Source organism: Typha latifolia, chromosome 6 (genome assembly GCF_019914945.1).
Source record: "Typha latifolia isolate L0001 chromosome 6, TyphaL0001v2, whole genome shotgun sequence".
NCBI classification, from domain to species: domain Eukaryota; kingdom Viridiplantae; phylum Streptophyta; class Magnoliopsida; order Poales; family Typhaceae; genus Typha; species Typha latifolia.
Window position 1 is genome coordinate 11,690,170 of NC_133091.1, and position 26,949 is coordinate 11,717,118.

Sequence of the window (26,949 nt, forward strand, 5' to 3'; positions counted from 1 at the left end):
AAAAGCGTAAATAGGAAAAAAGAACTAGTTTTACAGACTTTCAATTAAATGACAAAGAGGGCCGGATCCAATTTCCAAGTCCGTTTATCTAATCCTAACTCGGCCCATGTAACCAAGGCCGAAAACCGGGTCGGATCATGAGGTCACGGGCCATCGCCGTTCCTAATAAATTGCCGGTAACATTACCGTCGGAATTGGCGGGAAATTCTCCCAACTTCTCCAAAACCCAAGAAATCCCATCCCACCTCTCGTCGATCGCCATCGCTTCTCCCCCTCTTTCGCCCTCCTCGCCGCAAGAATTATTGGAAATGGAGTCGGTTTTGAAGGCAAGAATCGAAACTATTCAATCTTTTTTGACCGGGAGAAGAGAAGAGAAGAGGAGAAACCCTAATCCAAGAAGTGCTCTCTTTTTTTGGTTAATTGATCATGATTTTTTTTTTGTTGATAACAGAGGTATTTCGGGTATTCCCAATTTCGTCCCTATCAGAGAGAGATTATCGAGAAGGTATTAGATGGTAGGGATTGCTTGGTCGTCATGGCTACTGGGAGCGGCAAGTCTCTTTGGTAATCCGATTCTTTTTTCTTGCACCGGATCTTATCTGCGATATATTTCTGGTTAGATTAGGCAGAGATCAATGCCCTAGAGGTATCTTTGATTGCATTTGATTGATAGCTATATAAACGAGATTAAATTAATAGACCAAGTCATCTATCATCTCCAACCTCTACATAACAAAATCCTGAATGTTCTCCCAAACTTTGTTACAAATTCCTAAATATCTACAGATTTGTTGTAACTATTATTTTGTAATATTTTTTCAGCTCTATTTATAGAGCAATTGTTATGATAATATACACGGACAATTATCATTTGTAAACTCTTTTATGGTATCGGAGCTCGTCCGTCGACAAATGGAGCATATCAATGTGTCATCTTCCTCCCCAAACCCATCAACCACTGTTACCTCAGCCATCTCACTTCCCACTTTTCCACTAGCACAAAATATCAACCATATTGTCTCCATCAAACTAGCATGCTCCAACTATCTTATGTGGTGTTTGCAGTTCCTCCCATTCCTATGATGTCATCGACTACTTGGCCATGTTGATGGAACCACTATTGCACCACCTGCCAAGATACTAGCCACTTTTGACTCTACAAATCTTATTGAGAATTGGGAGTTTGTGCTACGGAAGACTCACGATCAAACTCTTATGAGCTTACTTCTCATCCCTATCTCCCATTGCTCTAGATCATGTTTATGGTTTGGCCACCTCCGCGAGGTGTGGATCCGTTTAGACTCTTTATTCCTCACCATCTAGAGCACGTGTGTTGCGTTTACTCACACAGCTTCACTCTCTGAAGAAGGTAATCTGTCCATTAATGATTATATGGATAATGCTAAAGCTACTGCAGATTCTTTAGTTGCCTTTGGCAATCCCATCCCAGAGGAAGATTTGCTCTTTATTTTTCATGGATTGGGCAGTAAGTATGATGCTTTTGTCACTTCCATTGAAATCAAGTCTCGGCGAGTGGAACTTGACGAGTTACACAACCTTCTCCTCACTTATATGATGCGACTTGATGTTGCCACTCAATCTATTCCATCTGATCTCAATTTGTCCATGGCAAATCTCAGCATTGACACTTCTCCACGCATCTCCTCTCAGCGAGGTTGTGGAGGCAATGGTAGATACAACAACTCTTACGGCCATGGAGGTAATCGTTGACATGGTGCACCACAACCACAATCGGGTGTTCGCTCAACCCAAGATAATCAACAGCAACCATGTCCTCTGTGCCAGATCTGTAATTGATATGGACACTATGTTCTTCAGTGCCATCATCGGTTTGATCATGCTCCAACACCTCAAGCCAATATTGCTGTCAATGATCTTACGCCAGATAATGATTGCTATCCTGACTCCGGTGCCACACACCATCTCACTAGTGATATCCAAACTCTTTTGGATCTTTTTGAATATGGAGGCACCGACCAGATTCGTGTTGGAAATGGTTCAGGTTTGGATATTCATAATATCAGCTCTTTATCTTTGTCATCTGGCACTTCTATATTTTATCTACCACATGTTTTACATGTCCCTCACATCAAAAAGAACTTAATCTCTGGCTCCCAATTTACAAAAGATAATCATTGCTATTTTGAATTTCATCCTTCCAAATTTCTTGTCAAGGAGCAGCAAACATGGCGAGTTCTTCTAAATGGACCAACTAAAATGGGCTTTATCAGCTAAACTTGAATACAGGACACAGGACATGGTGTCAATGCTTGCTTGGTGAGCGTTCTTCTTTGGACATGTGGCATGAACGTTTGTGACATCCAGCTCTTCCTATTTGTAGATGTGTTCTTAGTCAGCATCATCTTCATATTCAAGCCAATTCTACTATAAATAACTTATGTTTAGCTTGTCATCAAGGCAAAAGTTGCAGGCTATCTTTTCAACTTAGTTCTTTTCTGGTTTCTAGTCCTTTAGAAGTGATATTTTCTAATATATAGGGACCATTTTCTATTATTTCTACTCAAGGGTATCATTACTATATCATTTTTGTTGATGCTTTTAGCAAGTTTATATGGTATTATCTCTTAGTTTGAAAATTTGATGCCTTTTCTAAGTTCATCATATTCAAGAATATGGCAAATAGTGGTGGAGAATTAAATCTTTTCATGAATTCGTTGTTCATCATGGCATTGTGCAATGGTGGTGGAGAATATCTGAATAAATCTTTTCATGAAATTTTTTATCACCATGGAATTCTGTGCATGTAATCTTGTCCATACATGCCTAAACAAAATAGCCTAGCAAAATGGTGCCATCACCATATTATTGAGACTGTCTTATCTCTTATGAGTTTGAGCTCTCTTCTGGCTAAATATTAGGACTTTACTTGTAACAACCAAACACTGCCACGTGACTTTCACGAGGCTTACCCCTCGCGTGAGGGTCACATGGGAATTTAAGAGCTCAACAACACGCCATCAAAACAAGTAGCCTAAATAAATTAAACAGAAAGCAAAGAAGGGGCCTACAGGCCATAACAAATTCACCAATAATACAATAAAAGGGATAAGTATTCCCTACAAAAGTATATGCTCGGAGTGGGTACAATAAGGAGACATAGATCCCTTAATATAAGTTCAGAATAAAGCATGAAATTAAAAGGTCTATCGCCATTTTAGCTAGCTGTTGTTAGGCATTCTGCTAGGGTAAGTCAATTTGCATCCAATGTCAATATAAAATGAGCCCAACGCTTAGCAAGTGATACTATCACTAATTATTCATCATGAATAATAACATACCCAGCTCAAAATAAGATACTGGAAAGTGCACTATGCAAAGCAATATATATCATAAATTGAAGTATACATGTTCATGAAATGGCAAGCATGGTTCAACAAGATTATAGTTAATTTATCCATTGTTTATACATGATATGCTTCCTAACACAGGCCCTCGACCCTCCACATTTGCTCAACAATTATAGCGGCCCTCAAGGGAGGGTAGATCCTAGCGGTAGAATCGCCTGCCCGTAACCTGGCGAACAGTATAACCAGTCGTCCGCCTCTGCAGACTAAGGATTTTAGTCATAAACTCATCACCGAAGATAGAACTGCACATTGATACGACTATCTGAGCCCACGACTCCACATCATTGTACCATGGTGCGGTAATCTTGTGAGCCATTACTCACGGACTCCTTTTCCTTACGTCATCGGGTATCGCTAGGTCTATTTCATTCTATCCTTATTCTCCAGTTTAAACACCCTAAAGGGGTTGACTCTCATCGATCGATGGTAAATCGCCCATCGCCTGGCAAATTGGCTGCCTGATTGTTTGGGATTCACACACTGAGACCTCAGTCGTAGGCCCTACTATATAATACTATAAATATTCCCTGCCCCTAACTCTGGCTGGGGATGTGTCGGGTACTGTTGAGATATAGAAATCATCCCCTTTCAGGTCATGCATGTGTGCAAGTGTCATGATAAGATAAACAAGATTAGCATAACAGGATAGTAAGCAAGGATATCTAAGCCATTTACCTTGTCCATCGGCATAATTTGGGGTGTTACCTTATGCTACAGCCGTTTACCTTATCAATCAGCTTCCCACCAAGTCTCTTTATTATGTCTCGCCACTCTAAAAACTCATTGGCTGTCTACCTAGCTACAGTTCTCTCAAAGGTATATGGCTGCACCTGTTACCCATTTTTTACGTCCTTTTACTCAACAAAAGTTGCAATTCAGATCCTTGCCATGTGTATTCTTGGGCTATTCTACAAGTCACAAAGGCTACATTTGCTTACATATTCCAACTAAACTTTACTATAATATATCCTTCCCATTTGTTGCACTGTCATCTCCTATTTTACACGTCGAATCCCAATCTTTTAGTCTTCATGTATCTTCCCTATTGCCTATACCTTTCTTACGACATGAACCAAGTAATACACTCTTACTTGTATCATCTCTCTCACTGACGTCTCCTCTTCACCTTCATCCAGAATGGCCAACTCAACATGATCAGCCGTGGCATGGTTGGCACCTTTAAACCCTAGTCTTTCCTTGTAACTAAACACCCACTATCCCTTGTGTTCCTTAGCGATGGTACCTCGGCATAGCCCACTTGTTATAGTTCCATTATTAAAGACCCGCAATGGTGTGCATCAATGACAGAGGAGTTTAATGCTCTCATTAAAAATAAAACTTGGACACTTGTTCCTACCTTGGCCAACCGAAATATTAATGGCAAAAAATGGGTTTACTGCATCAAGCGCAGACATGATGGTTCTATTGGGCACTTCAAAGCTTGCTTAGTCGCTAAAGACTTTACACAATAAGCTAGTCGTGACTATGGTGACACCTTCAGTCCCATTGTCAAACCTGCTACAATTCGGATTGTTTTGTCTATTGCTCTTTCTAACCACTGGCCAATTCGCCAACTTGATGTTCAAAATGCCTTCCTGCATGGTGTTCTCCAGGAGGAAGTTTATATGCAACAACCGCGAGTTTTCGTCGATCCACACTATCCCAGCCATGTTTGTCGATTACACAAGTTACTTTATGGTCTCAAGCAAGCTCCCCGAGCTTGGTACCAATGACTTAGTTCCTTTTTTTGGACTTAATTTCATCCGACCAAATGTTGACATCTCCTTATTCACTTATCACAGCTCTCATGACACTTTTCTTATACTCATCTACGTTGACGACATCATCCTCACTAGCTCTTCATCTACTATTATTAACCAATTGCTTAGCTACCCTGGATGTCACTTTGCCATGAAGGATCTTAGTGAGTTGCACTTTTTCATTGGGATTGAAACTCGCATAGGTACTCATGGCTTGCATTTATCCTAAAGCAAATATATTGCTGATCTCTTACAATATTTTAAATTAGGAGTTAAACCAATCTATACTCCTACATCCTTTGGTAGCAAACTCTCATGTCATGATTGAGAGATCTTAGTTGGTGTATCTCAATATCACAGTATGGTTAGTGCTTTACAGTATTTGACGCTCACACGTTTAGATATCTTGCATGATGTGCAACAAGTTTGTCAGTTTCTTCATGCACCACGTACTACTCATTTAGTAGCTGTCAAGCGTATTCTAAGGTATTTGAAGAACACTATTTCTTATGACATTCTCCTTCGGCCATGCTCTCCCTCATTAGCAGTATACACTGACTTGGATGGGGCTAGTTGTTCGGACCTACTTTAGTTCCAATTTTGTTTCATGGAGTGCTAAGAAGCAACCTACAGTGTCCTGATCGAGTTCCGAAGCAGAATATAAAGGTCTCACTAATGCATGTGCCGAAGTAATTTGAATCCAATCTTTACTTTGTGATCTCAATGTATATCTTTCCAAGGATCCTATACTATACTGTGACAACATTTCCACTATCTATTTGTCGACAAATCCAGCATTTCATGGTCGGAACAAACACATTGAAGTCGACCACCAATTCATACGCGAACGAGTGGCACGCAAATCACTTGTTGCATCGTATATCCTACCAATGATCAAACTGTCAATATTTTACAGAGGGCTTAAGTCGACAACAGTTGCAATTTCTGCGGCACAAGTTAACTGTTTGTACCAGCCTAATCACTTGAGAGGGAATAATAGATCAAGTCATCTATCATCCCCAACCTACATAACAAAATTCGGAATATTCTCCCAAATTTATACAACTCACATTCCTAAATATCTACAGATTTGTTCTAACTAATTATCTTGTAATCTTTTATCAGCTCTATTTATAGAGCAATGGTGATGATAATATACACGGACAATTATCATTCATAAACTCTTTTATAAATCACCACTCATTAGTTTTATATTTGCTAAATTACATAGTTTTAATGCTCGCCACCTTGAACGTGTTTATTAAAGGTAGAAACTTTTCATTAGATAGGAATTTGATGGTGGACATGTAAAAACTTCTTGCTGTTGTGTAAGAAGTCATATATGTGATGCAAATGCTTATGATTTTATTTTTTTGTAGGGATTTTAGGTGTGCATCATGAACTTAAGACAAACCGATAAGATATTTGATGTGGGCATCATCTTCAATTTGACCAAAATAAAATTGCTTGAGTCCAATTTTGGTCTAATTGTTGATTTTTAATTCAAATAATCAATTGAATTAGTCAATTGATAGATATGGCAGCCTATATGCAGGGGATGTCCGTATTGAGTTATTACCTAAATTGGGTTAGTCAATTTAGGTAAGACTTAATCAATTAGGATCCTATTAGGAAATGAATTCCTATTAGAATTTCAATTGATAGTTATGGTAAGCTTATATGTGGGGGATGTTCATATTGATTTATTACCTAAATTGGGTCAGTCAATTTTTGTAAGATGATCAATTAGAGTCGTATTAGAAAATAAGTTCCTATTAGAATCAGCTAGAATTAAAGTTAACCTATTTAAGAGTTATTGCATGAGAAATAAGGACAAGTTGGAACAAGATTTATTTGAGATCTCTCACTTTCTCCCCTGTGGTCTTCTTCTTCTTCTTCTTTTTCTCTCTCTCTTTCTTTCTCTCCCTTTCTCTTACTCTGTCTTAAGATTCTTCTTTAATCTCTTCTACTTCCTCTCTAAATCTCTCTTCTTCTTTAATCTCTACTTTTTCGTTGGTTATTACTGCTATCCAGAAGATTCCAGTAGTGAAAGAGAATCTTTGGGTGCCCGGACGTGAAGAGGACTTGGTTTCAAAGTAAAAACACTACTATTCCATTTATTGGTAAACCTACTCTAAAGTCTTTTCTTACACTATATTTTAGGCTTTTCTATTATTAACGTACATATTTGAGAGTTGAGGAAGCTACTGCCTTATCTGAGTGGTTTTCTTTCCTTCCATCTGGTAGCGATCCTTTTAATTAATTAACTTTTTATCAGTTATTGCTTACTATATTTTACTTTAGTTACTTGTTTGAGTTGATTGCTCTCCAAAACATTGTATTCATATTAGATTTGCATCAATATTTCTCAACATTGATTTGGTGGTGAAGCCATCCATCTTTGCATGTGCAAACATTATATATTTTCTCATTTTTATCTTGCCAATGCCATGATTTCTTTATCTGATATTTCAAGAGGCTTCTAGAGATTATTATTAGTTCATTTGTTATTTCTCACAGTTATCAGATCCCTCCATTGATTACGGGAAGGACTGCTGTTGTAATAAGCCCTCTAATATCCTTGATGCAAGATCAGGTAGGTTGATAGCATTTAAATCTCTTCTTCTCCTTCTTCTCTGTCTCTCTCTCTCTTTAACTTATGTTATCTGCTTAAATAGGTTATGAGTTTAAAACAAAGGGGCATTAAAGCTGAATACCTTGCAAGTACTCAAACTAGTCAGTCTACTTACTCTGATGCTGAAAAGGGTAGCTTTGATATTCTATACGTGACTCCGGAGAAGGCCTGTTTTCTTCCTCCCAGGTGAAAAATTCTGTGTTCACTTGAAACAAACAAGGCAGATTTTCATATATTCTGAATGGTTTTGTATAGTTTCTTTGAACCAATACTTACCTTATCAGTTATCAACAAGTAGTAACTTTGTGAGGACTGAGGCATGCATACAAGATGTGCAAAAGTACTCTTAGATAAAGTTTTAGTTAGCTAAATCATGAATTAATGTGCACCGCAACTATGCAGTGTCAATATAGAATTGTAGACCATACCAACCAACCCAAACATGTGGAAAGGGATCTATATGTTAGGCTCTAGACTCTCTTAAATGTTGTGCATGTACAAACATTATGCCGTGCCGTAGGGATGAGTAGCATAAACCCAGCATGATGCTTGCTCGGAATTTTTATTTATTTATTATCATTCATGAGCTCGAAAACTAGATATGAGATGGACAAAGGGCAAACCCTCCCTATATATAGAGGCACTTAGGCTCCACTAAATTTTAACCAATATAATAAGCTATTTAGTGTAGGCTTCAAGCCATGTGTGTCGTCGAACAATTGCTCTAAACTAAATGTCGCTAAGCTTTGTTTCAAACCGTATTGTTGCCGAGCTGTTCCTCTAAACCAACCACACGGTCAAGCCATCAACTGAGTTGAGCTGTTGAGCCACACTAAATTTTTCCACAAGAACTGTTTGGGTTAGAGTCCATCCCATGACCTCCTTGGTCATAGAGAAAAATACTTACTAACTTTACTAGAGTTAGTTGCTTTGCTTAAAAATCTTTGCTATGCCGATAATGTGAATGGCAGCAAACCTCTGAATTCCATTAATCCATTTCAAGTTGACATGTTTATATGCACTATTGATTCCTAAAAGCTACGTCTTTATCTACGATGTCCTCTAAATTTGTAATGAATGTTTTATTACATAAGATGATTTCTAGTCAAGATTTTCAGGAAATCATGTATTTGATTGATAGTTTCTGTCAAAATGTGATCTTGCTTAAGTTCCTATAAAAGGGAGAAATTAAATTGAATGAGAAGATTGGATATTGTTTCATTAAGATAAATCGAGCACATAAATAGGAGGAGATTACAATAACCTCTCCTACAATTAAGCTTATCTATCCAACATATTAGAATAGAGTTGTTATCTACAAGGAAGGTAAATAACAAAAAGATAGTAACGGATTAACCAAATCAATTACAACAGTAACAAAATCTGATCTCGATATTTCTTTCCAACACTTAGAATGGCCCATTTAGTTACAATTTTCTAAACAAATAATGCCTGAAGAACCTTTAGACAAATTATAGGATTTTTGAACCTCAAATTTGGTATTAGAGAAAGAGCTTCTATCTTAATCATCTAACACCATTTTATAATTAATGCATTTTTTGAGCTTAACAAGGTATGGAACCCTTTGCTCTCGCTCTATACCAAATATTATCTAGTGGTATATATTTACAGGGTTTACATCAAGTTCACAAAGTACATTTTCAGTTTTTCTGAAACTTCCCAACTTACACTCCTTAGGGTTTATATTTTGAAGGAATAGCTTAGCCAATTATTTCTTTTATTGCTCACATTAAATAGAGATTAATGTCACAAAATGTTTCATATGCTCAAACCCAAATTGTTGGGATTAATGACTTTGTTGTATTGAGGACACTTTTTCACCTGTCTCGTAGATAACAAAGAAATGCCATTTATTTTACTGGAGAATGAATATATTATGTCTTGGGCTACCAAGCTGGTCGAGATGGGGAGCATGTTCCTATTATGCTGCTGTTGCAATCCTAGGTGTGTGGACTCCAAAAGGTGCTCTGTATTGGGGCATCTACCATGAGTATCAGCACTCCCCATGTCCCCAACATGACCATCCTTGGATTATGCTAATGCTTTTCTTGTGAATTCTTTTAGCATCCTATTGATTTAAGCTTGCAAATTTGCGGCACTGTAGTAGAATAACTGTTTTTGTGCCAAGTTTCTATTGCACATTATTATGCTTTTTTGTATTACATATTTTTAATGCAATTAACCTTTCATTCTATCTTAGGTTCTGGGCTAACTTACTGAACATAGGTATATGTTTATTGGCTGTTGATGAAGCACATTGCATATCAGAGTGGGGTCATGATTTCAGGTTTTCTTTTGTTTTGGGGTCCTTGGTACCTTTAATATGAGAATTTTTGTCTAACTTATCTTGTTTATTAGCCAGTTCATTCCTATTATTGAACACTAGTTGATGGTACAATTTATGAATGAGCATTTGTTATGATAAATGATTTGGAACCACTTACCGTTCTTTGGTGATATGGATGGAAGTCAAATTCATTTGCACACTCTAATCTTAGTATAAGTAGAAACTAGGAACATATAGATTAAGCTATTTATTTTTTAGTAACCATTTTGCCAGACCTATTCATGAGTTCGATATGGTAAAATGTCCTATCAAATGCTTTACTTTTGTTTATAAGCAGAGAAACATTAGGCCTCCGTTCACTTTAGAATTAATAAAAGTCCTTGTTTCAGAATATAATTTCTTATTATAGAATAATTGCTAAATATTAAAATAATCATGTTCTAGAATATCAACACTATTTATCAAAATTACATCTTATACCACACACTAACCTAATTACTAATTTATCCTTGATTTGACTATAACTTTTCTTAAATATCTTATTATAATTTATCTCTCTCAAATATCTTATCATAATTCATTACTTCTCTCTCCTCTTTCCCAAACATCTTATCAACATCTTATTATAATTTATCATTTCTCTCTACTCTCTCTCCTCTTTCTCATCTTATCATATTTTTTATTTTACACTAAGTAAATAAAATCCAAATTAAATAGCATAAATATTAATAATTTAAAATTCCATAAAAATAAGCACATTTTAAATAGTATTATTATTAAATATTTTTATAATATAAATATTAATAAAATTCTCATTAATATGTATTTAATTTGATATAGTTTTTTATTTACTATCTTATTTATAAAATAATATCTATATGTACTAATAACATCAAAAATATAGTATTAATAAACTAATGTTTATCGAATTAAATATTTCCTCATAGGTAAAATAATATATTACTATTTAACTATGTATTAACCTAATTTGATCTTTCTTTCTTTAAATAATAAAATAAGAAATTAGGGAAAAATTAATATAATATTATTAATAATCTCATGTTTAAGCTAAAATAAAATGTATGAAAGAGTAAATATTTTAATGTTAGTAATATCATTTTTGCAAAGATATTTTAAAAGAGATATATTCCATGTAAAATAAAATTATATTATTCTCGACTATAAAATAACATAATATTTAAAATAATAAAATAAAATAATATTTAAAATATTATATAATATAATAATATTTAACATATTTGAAATTATAAAATATATTATTTGACTATAAAATATGTAAGAATTAATGTAAAAAAAGACAAATATTAATAAACCAATATTTTATAAAATTAAAATATATTCAAATTATAATAATAAATTTGTATTAGCATTGCATATCTACTTCTCAAACATTGAACACCTATTTTTTCAAGTATTGCATTTCTATATCCTAGTATTGTATTGTATATTTTTCTTTCTAGCATTGCATAAGTAACTCCTAAGCACTATATACGTAAAATATATTAATTTATTTACCATCTATTCCATCAATCTACTTTAAAACAAATTGAAGGGTATTTTAGTAATATTTCTTCTTTACTTTTACTTTATATCACATCAAATATAATTATTGCACACTTTCCAGAATACAAGTAAATATAGAAATAGTTATTGCTAGAATAAATTCCTTATTTTAGTAATAACAATTTCTATTTATTATTCCTATTTCACCTCTATTCTTAATGTGAACGAGGCCTAGATGCCTCTCTCTCTCTCTAAGCCTACCCTGCGTATAACTAAAACCTGAAACCTAAGATTAAACGGACCAGTCCTACTTAAATTAGTACCATAGTATCAATTTGTGATCAAGCTACATTTCTACATCAATATGTCCTTTTATGTAAGAAAGAGCTAAAAGTATCACTATGATCACTAAGTTTCTCTGTTAAATCTTAATATCTTATAGTCGGCTGAAGGTTAAAGATTTATAATGTACCAAAATTTGGAATTATGCTATCATTATTTTGGTACTTTCTTGTTAACTATTATCCGAATATGGATGTTTAAGCCTTTTGTACAATTCAAGGTTCCAAGAAGTACTTGAATTATTTTATCAGAGAATAGTCAAACTGCCAAAATATATGAAGGTTTCCATGTGTATTTGACTTGCCAGTGTTTCTCAGACTAGGGCTATTGAGTTGGATTGAGGTTTTGCAAATCACTGTATTGATATTATGACTTTCCCCTATCCTTAAAGTTTTAAGTTTTAAATCTCCCAGAAGAAAGTTGGTTGTCTTAAATTTCAGTTTCATGACTGTATTTTACATATATTTGGAAGGGAGACATAAGATATATTTGTAAATAATTGCCTAAAGAAGGCTAATCATTTCACATAAGATGCGCAAGTTTCAGGTTTAGATTAATTCATAATTTTTTTATATAATGGTAATGATGACAAAATGATCCATAGTTATGACTTAGTAGTTCTAGTTCACTGATATACTATCCTATAAATTTGTTGTTGTCTTCATCTTCTTGGACCTGCATTCCTTGGGCTCAATTATGCCATTTCCTTTCTTACGACATAACTAATCTTCATGTGTCCTGCATTCTTAAACAATATTATCTTTTATTGTGTGTTGTGATCACATATTTATCTTCAAGCAAACTTGGCTTGAGGACTTTCTTTGTCCATTGCTTAGGCCTTTTTGTAGCACATTTCCCAAGGTTTGATTCACGACCTCAGTTTGTCATCCCTTTGAGAGTGGTAAGCACTATTACAAAGCAAGTTAGTGCTGATTCTTTTCCATAAACTTTGCCAAAAGTGATTGAGGAATTTGGTATCCTTAATCAGAAATAATAGATTTTTGGAACACCATGATGCTTAATTCATTTAAGTAATGATTAGCATTATAAGAAGCATCCATAGACTTTTTGCAAGCAATGAAGTGTGCCATCTTGGAGAAGCAATCAACAATGACAAAAAATTATGCATTGACTTATGGAAATCATGCTTTCAGATTATCTGAGCAACGAAATCCAGATTAGTAATAATGTGGTACTATTGTCTTGGTTGAAAATTTTATTAGAATGTCGTTAGACAATCTTGGTTGCCTGTTCTGCATATTATCTTTCTGTTTCTGAAAATACTCATTATTTCTGAAGATACTCCCTGGAATATGACCCAGTAACACACAAATACACCCTGAAGAATAAAAGCAGATAAGTGGTCCCTTAATATATAAAACTTAACAACCTGCACTAATGGTGTAATATGATAGTGCATGCTGTTAGTTTCCTTGTCAGCAGGTTCTGTCAAAAGTCTCTCATGACAGACGAATAGGTGGGTGCAAATTTTTAGTGTCAAATGGTTCAAGGTAGCATTTTTATTCTTCACTCTTCGGGAAAGTACTGTGATATTCAGTTGAATGGGTGAAAAATGTAATTTAGCCAAGATGGCCCTTCTACAGAAGTTCCATTGCTAGGAAATTGTACTAAAGAAAGCTCTATAAGGATCTTATAGTTTTGCTGATCTGCTTTGAATCTTCTAATTATGGACAAAATAAAATGAATCAATATCATCATGCTTGGGTAGCACGTGACATCATTGCTTTCTCTTACAAAAGTTATTCTATGTTTGGTTTCTTAATTGCAAGTAAAACACCTAAATACTCATTATATGTTTGGGAACTTAGTACATTACTATATCTTTTGCTTTATGCAGGAAGGAATACAAGCAGCTGCATGTATTACGCAATGTTCTTAGGGATGTGCCTTTTATTGCTTTAACTGCAACAGCTACAGAAAAGTACGCCTACCTATTCTCTCATTCTTTTATTAAAGATTATATACATAAATACCCAGCCACCCACACCACACCTACACCCACACTCACAACACCTGATATCAACTGATAGCAATGTGAAACTGGGACTGAAATCAAATTTTACTTGATTTTGGCCCAGTGTCAGCTGTATCAGTCCAGTATCGGTTGTATCAGCCAAATATTGGTCGTAAACACAAAATTTTGATTTCTTTTTTCTTTTATGTGGCTGCTTAGTAAAAGATATGTGAGGAAGACTGATAATGCCAGCTAAAAATTTATACCGAACAAAATGAGTGTCCACTTTGATATGCTTGGTCAGGTTATAAAATGCTGCTTGCAATCTGTATATCACTTCTCTTAGCACAATAAAGAGGCGTAGGTGTTAGAGTTGACACCCATATCATCCAATAGACAATGAAGATGAATAATCTCCTTAGTAGTAGTAGACATTGCTTTATACTCTGCTTTAGTACTAGAAAGAGAGATGAAGTTTTGCTTTTCTCTCGCTAGGAGATGAGTCACTAAGAAACAAACAAAACTTAGTGGTAGAATGAGTGGCAGGATCTTTGGTCTAGTATGTATCAGGAAAAGCATGAAGATAAGAGAAGAATGTGCAGTCATTAAAAGAAAGTGAGTGATGGTTCTCGCACAGATCGAAGAATCTAAAGATGTGCCACATAATGGAAAGATGAGGGGTTGCTATAAACTGACTAATTATGCTCACAACATGAGAGATATCTGGTTTATGCTCTATATTTGGGTTTGGTTCACTTGTTACAAATAGAAAATATTTCTCGTAATACCTAAGATCTCTGCATTATCTTGTATAGTCAGAAAAAATTAATAGAAAAATTCTCCGCTTCAGCTCATGAAGTTATCAGCACATACCCTCAGAAACATCTCAGCACTACCACAATATCCCCATGCACCTTAGCCTCCGCATAAAAAATTACCCTTTCCCCCTCAATAAAAAGGAAATTTGACATTTTCGGATTATCGAACCCTACTTGTCCGCATCACCCGCACAGCAACCTCGAATCATCGTTGTGAGCTATATCCCGCCATCTGCACTATCGGCGACCATTGTAGTCTAGTTCTTGAAATTGCCCTCATTGTTTTTCGGATCTTAACCGTCATGTGATAAAAAAAAGGTGTTTGAAATTATTGTGCTCGAAGGTGGCTGATACATTACGGTTCTCAGTAATGTCTTTGCAACTACTGAGATCGTGACCAGTTTATAAATATTTACCGTGCCAATACATTTGCTTGACTCCCGAAAAATTTGGCCAAGATCTTACCTTCCGAATGCTCAATGGCATTGATGGATGAAGTGACAAGAAAACATAAAGTTTACCTAGGTAGGTAAAATAAGTATTGATTTTAATTGATGCAAAAGTGGTATGTTTATATTGTACCATTCTAGTTATGTTAAATTTGTGAATAAATACTGTGTAAGAAAATATAGACTTCTTATCGCAGTATAGATAAATAACTACGCAGTGCTATTTATAATCCTGCACTATGACTCTGCAATGCGGGGAAATAACCCCTCGGTATGGGGTTATACTCGTGCTCCCGCATTCAATAACAATCACATAATGTAAAATGTCTTTTTTTCGTAGATTCAACTCAGAGTGAGTAAAAAACTATAGAAAGAAATAGCCAAATATGAGGTTAGCATACAAACTAGATGCTACACAAGTTTAAAATAGTGCAAATGATGGGGTCCTAGATGATGATTCAAGGTTGGTCACGAGGTTGTTGTGTAAGTGATATGGGAAATTGGGTAATGTGGACAAGTAGGGTTCGGTGATAAGGGAATCTCAAATTTACCTTTTTTTTCAGGGGGAAAAGGTAACTTTTTCGTGTAGGTAGTAAGGTGTGGGGATGTTGTGATAGTGCAGGGATTGTTTCGAGGGTATGCATGAATATTTTATGCACTGATGCAGGGAATTTTTTATTTATTTTTTCCTACTGTATTGAGGTAATGCGAGGAAGATTTTCTTTTGTAATCATGTAATGTGGGTATATGGAGAATACAGTATGCACTTTTATTAATAAATATGACCATAAATATAGATATATTTAAATATTACTAGTACATTAAATTCAATCAAGGGTATTTTGATCATTTGATATGAAAATATCACATATTCGCAATACAATTTCAATATTCAATTTAATATCAACTTTATGTCACATGAAATATAATTATTACTCATTATACAAGTATTCAATTAAACATTAGAGTAACCTAAAGTATTGTGATTACCTCCAGGTGAGTAGATTTTATATGAGTCTATCCTTATACAATCCTTATGTGAGTGGTCTACCCGTCGATCCTTATACAATCGACAGTCCATGCCATCATTAAGTTGTAAAATAATTTTCTTGTTGTAGTAGTTAATACCAACATCGTAAACGACTAACTAGTTCATCCTTAAAATTAAATCAAAATCATGCATCTCAAGGGGTAGGAGGTCTACCCCAAAATCTCACTCGCTAAAGGTAAGGGTGCAAGGTCGATAAACTTAGCGAATTTCCAAAAGATCACTAACTGGGGTGGCTATGATCAAATGCTCAACAAGAGGTTCCAGTACCACATCCGCATATCTCAGAAAGGACGTGGAAACAAAAGATGGGTAGCCCCGAGGTCAAATAAGATCTTAGCTATGTGTGCGAATAAGGTCATAGTACTTAACATTGCGTATATAAGTTTTAACTAAAATAAAGAAAATGAATTTTCTCATCATGCAAGTTTTTCAACAAAGGTTAAGGAGGGTATAATATTATGTATAATAAGAACATACGTAAAACTTAAAAAACATAATTGATTTACTCTATTATCTGTGGCTACCTCAGCATACTACACGGTCATGGCAAAAACTCGACCGGTACGTCCACCCCACCCTCTGCTAGGAGGCTCCGATCGCATGCCACTATGACCCTACTCACAGTAGTACTAATTCTTGATGCTCTAGACATAGATGGTATGGTAGGAGTGACTGGTGCCCCGACTAACAGGGGACACTGCGTGCGAGTAAGTCCAGCCTCTCCACACTAAAAACAGGTACTGCGAGTACCAGAGCAATTGTGAAATATATGACCCTTCTTGCCACAAACATAATAAATCCTACCTTCTGGTACAGAAGGTCGTACAAATCCACCAGTGCTACCGCTGCTCAAAATCGCTGCTGACCTCCCACCACTAACAAAAGGTCGAGCTTTACCAGGCCCGTCTGAACTCTGAGGATTGGATTTACTCAGGGCCACATTAGAGCCTGCACCACCAGCATAGGGATGAAATCTCGGTTGCAGAAATGCCCCACTAGAATGACTTCCACGCGAACGCCCATTAAAACGATCAGAACGTCCATCTACGCGCTCCTGACGCTGCGAGCACTCTTTCAGTAAATCTCTCACAATTATTCTCACATTCTCCATCAATTCTGCATAAGTCAAGTTCTTCACTATATTCACCTAATTACGAATCTCAATCGAAAAACTCATCTTGAACTGGACAACCCTAGCAGAATCATCGGGTACAACTCTAGGGCAAAAATAGGACAAGACGTTAAACGTGTCCTCATATTATGCCGCTGTCAAATTTTCCTGTTTCAGTTAGGTAAATCCCCTTGTCAGCTCAAAACATAGGGATGCAGGAAATATTTTTGATCAAAAGCGTCTGAAAGTGCATGCCAAATAATGTACTCTCTTGCAAGACAATCTAGCATCATACGCTCGGTGGCCTTCCACCACTCTTCCAACTTTCTACGAAAAGAAAAGTGGCAAATGTCATCTAACAGTTCTCTGGGCACTCGAAAGCAGTCGAGATATTTTTTACATCCACTATCCACCTATTCTCCTCCATAGGGTCAGTCATGCCACTGAACACAGGAGGGTTGAGCTGTATGAAGTGGTTTAACGACCATGCGGATCCCTCTCCAACCTGCTCGGCTGGAGCAACATGCCCAGATGGCTCCTTCAGTATGTGCATCCAAACCACTACTGTCGTGCGTTCTTGAACCAATTCCTCAATAAGCCTCTCCTGTTGTTTGACAAGTCGCCTAAAGACCTCAATGCTGGCTGTAGTATCAGCAATTGGTTTGTCAACGGATGCTGAGGCCCGTATACGAACAGTCGCACGCATAGATCGAGCATGTTTAGGCGGCATTCTTATTAAGTTCAAAGCAATTTAGTTCTTAATTCATAAGTATATTAGATACTATACATGTTCCTTATGTCCGTCTATTCTTAGTTTTTAATCTTTCTTTACCGTGCATATGGACAGTATCAAGGAAAACTTGCTAGATTTATGGTGAACCTAAACTCTGATACCAAGTTGAAACATACAAACGTCCAAATACACGTATTTACCACGCGGGTGAATCCCCCACGTGGTGCATCACGTGACTTGTTAGTAACATATTTTCACAAGGTACACAAAATAAATGTTCTATACCATAAATGTTCCCAAGCAAAAATATAAGTCCAGATATAAATTCTACAGACTACAACAAGCCTTCAAAGATACATGTCTATATGCATTTTAAATCATAATACCCTCGCAGGGACCAAATGCAACTAACAAGTATATAAACTCTAAGGTGAAATAACGACAACTATTCCTCGCTACCCGCGTCCGCTTCCTCTAACTCTGAAATAATATAGTTTTACTACTATCATTATAATTAAGTTCTAATAAGGCAGCGTAATTACTTGAATTCCACTCAGGCATATGTCGTTAATAGTATAAGCACTATGCGATACACTCCACCCTTAACCCCGAGCTGAGTGACTGGAGGGGCACTGCCTGGTCGAACTCGACTAGTTAATGATAGGTGCAAGTGGTGTAGTGTCTGTTAATATTTAAGTTGTCTTAGTCATTATGATCTCCACATTCATCACGAATATTACAAGAGTGTTTTATACAAAGATATATAATTGTTACACTAAATGCATACACTAGTAGTATCATATTATAGCATCAAGAAGAGTACACTATCAAGCAATTGCATTGTTCTAGACTCATGTAAAATCTACTTGCCTAGAGGTAATCACAATACTTTAGTTCTCCTCAACTAGTCGGCTCCCCCTGAATTCCGATATCCTCCTTGCGTAGTATCGTGTCTAGTAATTTATGCAAGTAAAGCAATACGTAAGATTAGCAAATTAATGAAATAATTGCCTTATTATATAGTTTAGGTTTAGCTCCTAGGTCTAGGTGGATAGATTCGGTCTCTACATTAATTCTGTCGTGTTCACCATATCACTTAATATTATTCAAAAAGAGTTATCTGAGATAGAATTTAAATTTAGCTCCATCACATGAGTCAAGGGTTTCCTATGATTAAATTCCATATTGTCCTAAAAATTATACTATTCACGTAATAAGAATTGATTCTTAGAAAAATGGCTAGGCTAATTAATATGACAAAAAGTATGGAGAAAAAAATGAGGTTTATCGAGCCAAACATCATCTACAGGCCTTAGCTGGGCTTTAGGCCTAGCTCAGCCTACTGCTAAGCCCAAGGTAGTGCTGGATTGGGCTCGGGCCCAATCCAGCAGAAGTGAGGGGGCTTTGTGGTCACTGGCAATAGACATGCATCACCCAAGAGTGGGTGGCGACCAGAAAGAGAGGAAAGAAGGAAAAAAAAAAAGGAAAAGAGGAGAAACTCGAGCTCGACGGCAATGGAGGGAGCACAAGCTTGAGCCCACAGTGGAGAGGTTTTTTGAAAACCATTCCAACAATGGAAGGAGTGGGAGCAACCTATCTATCGGCCAAGGTTCCCCTGGACAGAAGAGCTCGAAGCTCACTAAGGTGCTCGAGCATCCACCTTTTCTACATCGATAATTGGAGCTCCCTATCCAATCGGAAGGGACTCGAAGTCACCGGCCGACAGACTCCTCCGGTGAGGGTGAAGTGGAGAGTGATAGTAATTGAAATAAAAAGAAATGAGTACTAGTGAGGGTTAAGAGCTAACCTAAGGGTGGCTTTTGGGGGCTTTGATGCTCGGTCCAGCTCCGTTGTCAGGGCTTCGTCGGCTCCGGCGTCGCTAGCATTAGAGAAGTAGAGAGAGGGAGTGAAGGTGGAGTGGAGAAGATGAATAGTGATGTCTAGGAAATTTAAAAAAAAAATAGGGGAGGGTGTTAGCTAGGGTAAATCACGCGCCGCTGAGTGCGGCAATTTTTTTTCTCTAGGTGTTACATTTTGGAGAAGCATTAGCATTAAAGGCAGATCAGGCCCAAGACATTATTCCGGTCAACTGTCTCATATAGAACTGATTGAGATTGGAAAACTTCCACATCAGGAGCTGATTGAGATCAGATGGATGTGCGAAGAAGAAATCCACAAGAAGAGATACATGTACTGTCCTAGTCAACAGCTAAAACTTCTGTTGGTACAGAGATCCTTGGTTGAGACAAATATGAAGTACCTTCCATATTATTCAATTACAAATTCTACTTATAATATTTGCTAGTACATTCAGAATGGGTAAGTTCACATTTAAGGAGAGCATGATGCATGAAAGATCTTGTCTCATCATTGTCAATGCCATTACTTTTTAAGTTCAAACTGGGGACTTTGTAATATTTAAGTTGTTAATTAATGGTTTATTTCTTATGGTTTTACTTGATTTAGTAACCATGATGATTTTCATTACTCTTATGTAGGTTTTCTATTGTTACTCTGCTTTCCTGCCATTATAAATAGTAATGTTACCACTTCCTAAGTAGTATCCATTTTGAAGGGTACGGAGCGACATTATGTGCTCCTTGATCATGAGTGATCCTTACATTACCATTGGCTCATTTGATCGCAAAAACCTTTTCTATGGTGTTAAGCATTGCAACCGATCTATGTCATTTCTGGATGAACTTGTACAAGAAGTTTCAAAATACAATGCTAGTTCTGGCTCAACTATTATCTATTGCACTACCATCAAAGACACCGAACAGGTTTGCACTTTTACTATCTCTATTATCATCATATGTTATGTACTTTCACTTGTGAACATTCAATAGACACACCACACAAATATTATATATGTGTATATTGTAAGTATATGAATTGGACAAGAAATCTTATGTTCAAACTTGGAAAACAAGTTTTTACACTTTTTAAGCCATTGTTTGTTATGGGATTCACTAAATCTCATCCTAAGGAGGTGTTCGGTTATTAGAAAGTGTGAGAAGAAAGTACTAGCTTTCAAGAATTTATCTACTTTTGATGTTTAATTACAAAAAATAAATTAAAGAAATAACTTTCTTACCTATAAAAAATAATTTCATTTTCTCTTTTAGACTTCTTTTCTTAAAAGAAGAGAGTAATAGTATTTCATTAAACTCTACTTTTTAGCAACCAAACATACTCACAGATAGGAGAGAAAAGACTCAAAAAGTACTTGCATTTTTCCACATTTACGAGTTTTTGCAAATACCTAGAAGCACTCAATAGCGACAAAGGTGTTAATTTTGTTTTGCATTGTCTAACCCCATATATATACGCACACATATAGATATTAGATATATGTGACATGCGTATGCGTGGCCATTCACATTTGCAATTTAGCATGTTGTGATGCGCAGAGTATTTTTGTAATCTCTATGATGTATACCTTAATCCTTATTTGAAGTTATTAATCTTCACTATTTCCACAGAATGACGAGTACAGAAAAAATGGAAGTAGACATTTTTTTTAGAACTTCTTTAGCCTCTTAAAGGTCATCAACACACCGTCATGCCACTATACTAATATCACCTTCTTGTATTTCATTATTTACTTAGACTAGATCCTGATCTTGAAGTCTTGGAATTCTTTGTGAAATATGAACCTTAATTTGATGTCGTGTTTCTGGAGAACTTCTGTTTATTTGCACTGGATTTGGTAGTTCAGTAGCGCTCTAGTATCAGCCACTTGTTCGTGTGCTTCACCTGTAGAAGCTGTTTTTATGATTCATACAGAATTTAATTTTCTTATTATGGTTAATGGCTTTGGGAAATAGACTTTCTTGACATTGATAATATTATTATCTTGTCAACTATGACATCACTCTCACTATAGAAGTAGCATCTTATGCATTATTTGAGATACACTTTTATCTTATCAACTGACACTCTCTAACTATTTATTGTTTTAGCAGAAGAAAACCAGGAGAAGTCTCTCTGAGCATTTTTTTCTATATGAGTTCCATGTCTTTGTAGTGCATTACTTATACAATATAAGTCATGTATCTTAATGACATGACTCCCATTATTTATAAGCATGTTTATGCATCAGTCATTGCATGATTTGTTTTACATCAACCCTTTGCTTCTCATATTTATGTACATGCACAATTGTCTTTGCATAGATTATGAATAGTTTCTGTTTCTATAACTCAAGCTTTTGTTTCCAACTATAGATGTGTGTGTGTGTGTGTGTGTGTTGATACTCTTGTCTTTAAATCCTTTACTGGATCTGATACTTGATATTTTTGGACTTTTATAGATGCACATCTAGCTACTTTTTCTCATAAATGTGGTGGCCGTAGCATGTATTATTTTACATGTTTTACATGTCCAAATAACAGTGACCATGTATCTTTCAAGTCATGCACATACTTGCTAATTAATGTTTTCCCATAATTTTGTGAAGCTGTTGGTCATTTGGTCTTCAATTGGTCAGCAAGTAGCAAATATTTCTTGATTAGGAAGAGTTCAAGTATTTTCTTTTGTCCCCTTTAAGTAATTTATTTGGTTGGTTGAGCAATTATAATTACAGTGAGGAATTTTTCATTCTCTTATCATCTATCTATGGAATTTCAGTTTAGATGCTCAGTATATTGGTCGATTTTTTTGCTAAGCATCACAAAAGTCTTCATCCTCTCTCTCTCTCTCTCTCTCTCTCTCTCTCTCTCTCTCTATCTATATATATATATATATTCGATTTTTACATAATTGCGACTAAATCTTTCAAAATATCCCAACTACCACTACATTTGTTTAAATATCATAATTTACACCGAAATCTTTGTACTCTTTCAAGATGCCATTCCATTAGTTAAATTTAACTATTCACGATTAAAAGTAAACTTAGATGCAAAAAAGACCATTTTGTCCTCGTATAAATTATTTAAAATGGTTCAAAGTTTATCCAATACTTTAACCAATATCATAGCACAAGGAAAAGTATCTTTTTAATGCAAGGCAAAAATCGTCGATAATATTTTATGCTCAACTTCAAGAAAGAAGGGTATTTTAGTCATTTATGTGCATTTATTAATTTTAGCAACAATCTGTTAGAAATATTTCATTAAAAATTAATCATAATGGTCATTCTAAAAGAATTAATTGATTTTAGTGAGAATCATGATATTCCTCAAGAATGTAATGCCAATTATGATCTTTTGAAAGTTTTCGGTGGCAATTATGTAAAATAAGCCTATATATATGGTCAGTGCAATGGTTGATTTGTTGATAAATAAGAAATTTGATTTATTCAATAGTTATCACCATTATAATCTCCATCATTATTGAATTTGCCACGTACCTTCATTTACTGAAATGCTTAGATGTCGTTGTCATTACCTCTGCTAACATTAGGTTGATTTCAGTGTCACGATCCGAAATAGGAATCATAACCGGCCATGCATCTCAATATGCTTGAGATACATGAAGCCTTAGTAATACTTTCTATGAGTATGATGGCAAATAAATAAATAAAATGAAAAACTACTTTATTAAATTTATAACTAATTGTAATAAACATAAAACAATGTTATTGTTTTTGAGTCTCTAACGAAATAAATAAATCTTCTAATCTAAAGCATAAAATCCAAAAGAGCAGAAAAGTAAATAGGTGAATCCTAAGTGGAGGTAGAGTCCGGGTACATCTCGCTTAGTCACCCCGCTGACTATTACTTGAGATAGACAAATAAATACAAAAAAAAAGAATTCATGAGCCAATAACTATAGCTCAGTGAGTGGAATCTACTCGAAAACTAAAGAAATTCTAAATTTTATTAATACTGAATAAGATTAACTGAAAGCAATAATATCCATAACAATTTGAAATAAGCATGCTCTTTAAAATAATAAAATGATAACCATAAAGAGTCACAACTTGTAACCTTGCACAGTTTCAACGTATTAACATTTTTTCAATATTTATACTGTCATATGTCTCAATGGGTTTAAACCATGTGGATCCACATCACTTAGAAGTCACTTCGAGATGGCGCTTGAGACTTTTCTTTATAGCTGATCCGGTTAGGGTCATCAGATGGTATCACTATGTAATCATCACATTCTGTCTTTTTCACTAACCGTTGAGAGAAGTTAGTCACCTAGGAATTTATCATTCATCCTAGGACTATTTTCTAAATCTAAGAAAGTCGCCGCAGTGATTTGATTTAGAGCTTTCCTCCGGACTTCCAAATAGACTTGAGTCACACGGAAAAATCGCAAGTGATTTATACTGGGACTGTTCTCTAAGTCATACCAATACTAGTCTCGTTTTTCCTTTCACAAATTTTGATATTTGCACAAAGTATGGTGATGCAATGAATATAATGATTAAATGCACATAGAAAATATAATAATTAATTTTTTTTTTGCACGTACGGATGAAAATAATAATTTTGCACACAGAAAATTTATATAGTCCGACAAAGGTACGAAATATAATAAAATATGTGAGTGAACCCACTCACCTGAGTCTAAGCAAGACAATCGAAATTTCAAATCTCTAGCTCACGTACTAAAAATCACCACCTTTAATAATAAATAATAATAAAATTTTTAATTTGAATAATATCAATATTTCTAAAATTAAAAAAAACTAAAAAGAACTAAAATGGGTTTAATTACCCATTGGATTGGATTGGGCTATTGCTGGCCTGGCCCAATTTAAAAAAAAAAAAAACTAATCGGGCTGGGCCAAGGCCCAGCCAAAATTAAGTGGATTGGGCTATGGGCTAACCCACAGCCCACCCAATTAAGTAGTTTGGGTCAGGTCTTTGGATCCGAAATCCAACCCGAACTCGAACCCAAAACTTAATGGAAAAGGGTTGGCTTGGGTTAAACCCGAGCCCCACCCAAAACCTTCTCTTCCCGCGACCGACGCGAGGAAGAGAAGGGTTGAGGGAGGGAGTGACCGCCGGCGACCCCGCCGGCGGCAGTTCACGACCACCCTCAACCTCTTGGCTCTCTCTCTCTCGATCTCGAAGTGGAAGAGAACCCACCACGGACGGCAGACGTCGACTGGAGCCACGAGGGCTCTCCCAGATTGCAACCATGGCACAAGACCAACAGCTTGGAGCTCTTGAGCACGAGCAGCAGCAGCCCGAAGCCGCCGGCCGGTGTGAGTTGCCGGCGAAGTCAAAAACCCACAAATTTAGGTATTTTCGTTTTATCTTATTAAACTGAAATTTTGAGGGGTGGGAGAGGGCTTACCAAGGAGTCACGTGGTGGTCTCCGTTGGCTCTGGCGGCGCTTCGGGCTGGACTCCGTCGGTGAGGAAGAAGAAGGCGAAAGAGGGGAGGAAGAAGAGAGAGAAGAGGCTGAGGTGATTAAGCAAAGAGACAAATTTTTAGGGTTTAATTTATAGATTAAGAGAGGATCAAATCTAATCTAATTCAGATTAGATAAAATCCTTTTTGTGCTTCGTCGCGTGCCGGAGAGGGAGAGGGGAGGAGCTGCACGTGCAGAGCATGTGCACCCTCCTCTCTCAACCCCTAAATTTTTTTTATTTTTTTTTGGTTCTTACATCTTCAGTAACTAAATTTCCTAAACTCTTTTGATTCTGTCTTCAAGAATATGCTGCTGTCAAAGCTTGCTGTACAAATTGACAAGCAAAATGAATATTACTTACTAGTGGATCAATTTTATTTGTTTTATGGCTAGCAGTAAAATAGTTATCTGATTTGTACCAAAAGTAATATTTTTTGTTTACTTTATGTTTATTTATTTGATTTATGGCTAGCAATAAGATTGATATCTAATTTGTGCCCAAAGTGTCTATAGTTACTTTAGTTACTCCCAAGTCATCTCTAGGTATATACTACACTGAATTATTTTTCTGTCACATAATCGTATATAGTGTTCTTTTGTATCTGCAAAGAAATGCTTTTAATTATCCATGCAGTTCTTTTATGTCAATGTTTTCACCCTATTAAACATGTGAATGTAATTGGTTATCTATTATTTATGGACTTTGGCAAATTACAAATAGGTTGACTGTTACTTGAAACAGCATTACCCAACCACCATATGTTTCTTTCAGATTTACGAGTCATTGAGTAATGCTGGAATAAAGGCTGGTTTATACCATGGAAAAATGGGCAGTAAAGCTCGGGAGGAGTCTCATAGGTTTTCTTCTACCCATTGGAATACTACTTAGTGTCATATCAGTATATTCTTTAAGTCTGTGGACTGTCATCCTGCCTGGTTTAGGCTGAACCTGAGAACTGCCCATCTGCTGCAGGATCCATACAGGTTGTGCTTTATGTTAGAGGCATATGCTGTGCCGATAGCCTATGGGCATGTATCTCACTAGGTCAATGAGCTAGGATATTGAAGTCTTTTCTAGGATTATGAAATTTTTAATAATAATTAGTCATTACAAGGAAATTTTGCACTATGTAAAAAAGTCACATCCTTATTTGAGTGGTATGCTTGTTTTTGCAGATCTTTTGTTAGAGATGAATCTCGAGTGATGGTTGCCACCATTGCTTTTGGCATGGGTATTGATAAACCAAATATAAGATGTGTAATACACTATGGCTGCCCAAAGAGCCTGGAGTCATATTATCAAGAAAGTGGGCGGTGTGGCAGAGATGGATTGGCTTCAATTTGCTGGCTATATTATTCAAGAAGTGATTTTGCAAAAGCTGACTTTTATTGTGGAGAAGCCGAAAGTGTATGCATGTTAATGTTGTGCTTAAATAAAGCTACTAGTCTATATTTTACTCTCTTTCAGTAAATAATTATTTTCTGTATTTTTTGCCCATAGGAGTTGCTATAGTTCTTTATTTTTTCGTCTAGCTTC

The 26,949-nt window shown here is 35.9% G+C and overlaps 1 protein-coding gene across 5 annotated transcripts in view; it reads left to right on the forward strand.

The window, feature by feature from the left end:
- Window positions 1-209: 209 nt before the first annotated feature.
- The window catches only part of LOC140791537 (uncharacterized), a 34,373-nt gene continuing 7,633 nt past the window's right edge, over window positions 210-26,949 (forward strand). For 2 of the 5 annotated variants that reach the window (XM_073142157.1, XM_073142161.1), the window contains exons 1-9: window positions 210-326; window positions 452-564; window positions 7,670-7,745; window positions 7,828-7,970; window positions 10,006-10,092; window positions 13,817-13,900; window positions 20,671-20,878; window positions 26,185-26,270; window positions 26,589-26,820. In XM_073142157.1, the coding sequence (XP_072998258.1) occupies window positions 309-326; window positions 452-564; window positions 7,670-7,745; window positions 7,828-7,970; window positions 10,006-10,092; window positions 13,817-13,900; window positions 20,671-20,878; window positions 26,185-26,270; window positions 26,589-26,820 (1,047 nt within the window). In that variant the 5' untranslated portion in view covers window positions 210-308. Of the gene's footprint in view, window positions 327-451; window positions 565-1,883; window positions 2,024-2,196; window positions 2,299-7,669; window positions 7,746-7,827; window positions 7,971-10,005; window positions 10,093-13,816; window positions 13,901-20,670; window positions 20,879-26,184; window positions 26,271-26,588; window positions 26,821-26,949 lie in introns of those variants that run through there. The other 3 variants (XM_073142159.1, XM_073142158.1, XM_073142160.1) reach the window with 3 other exon arrangements.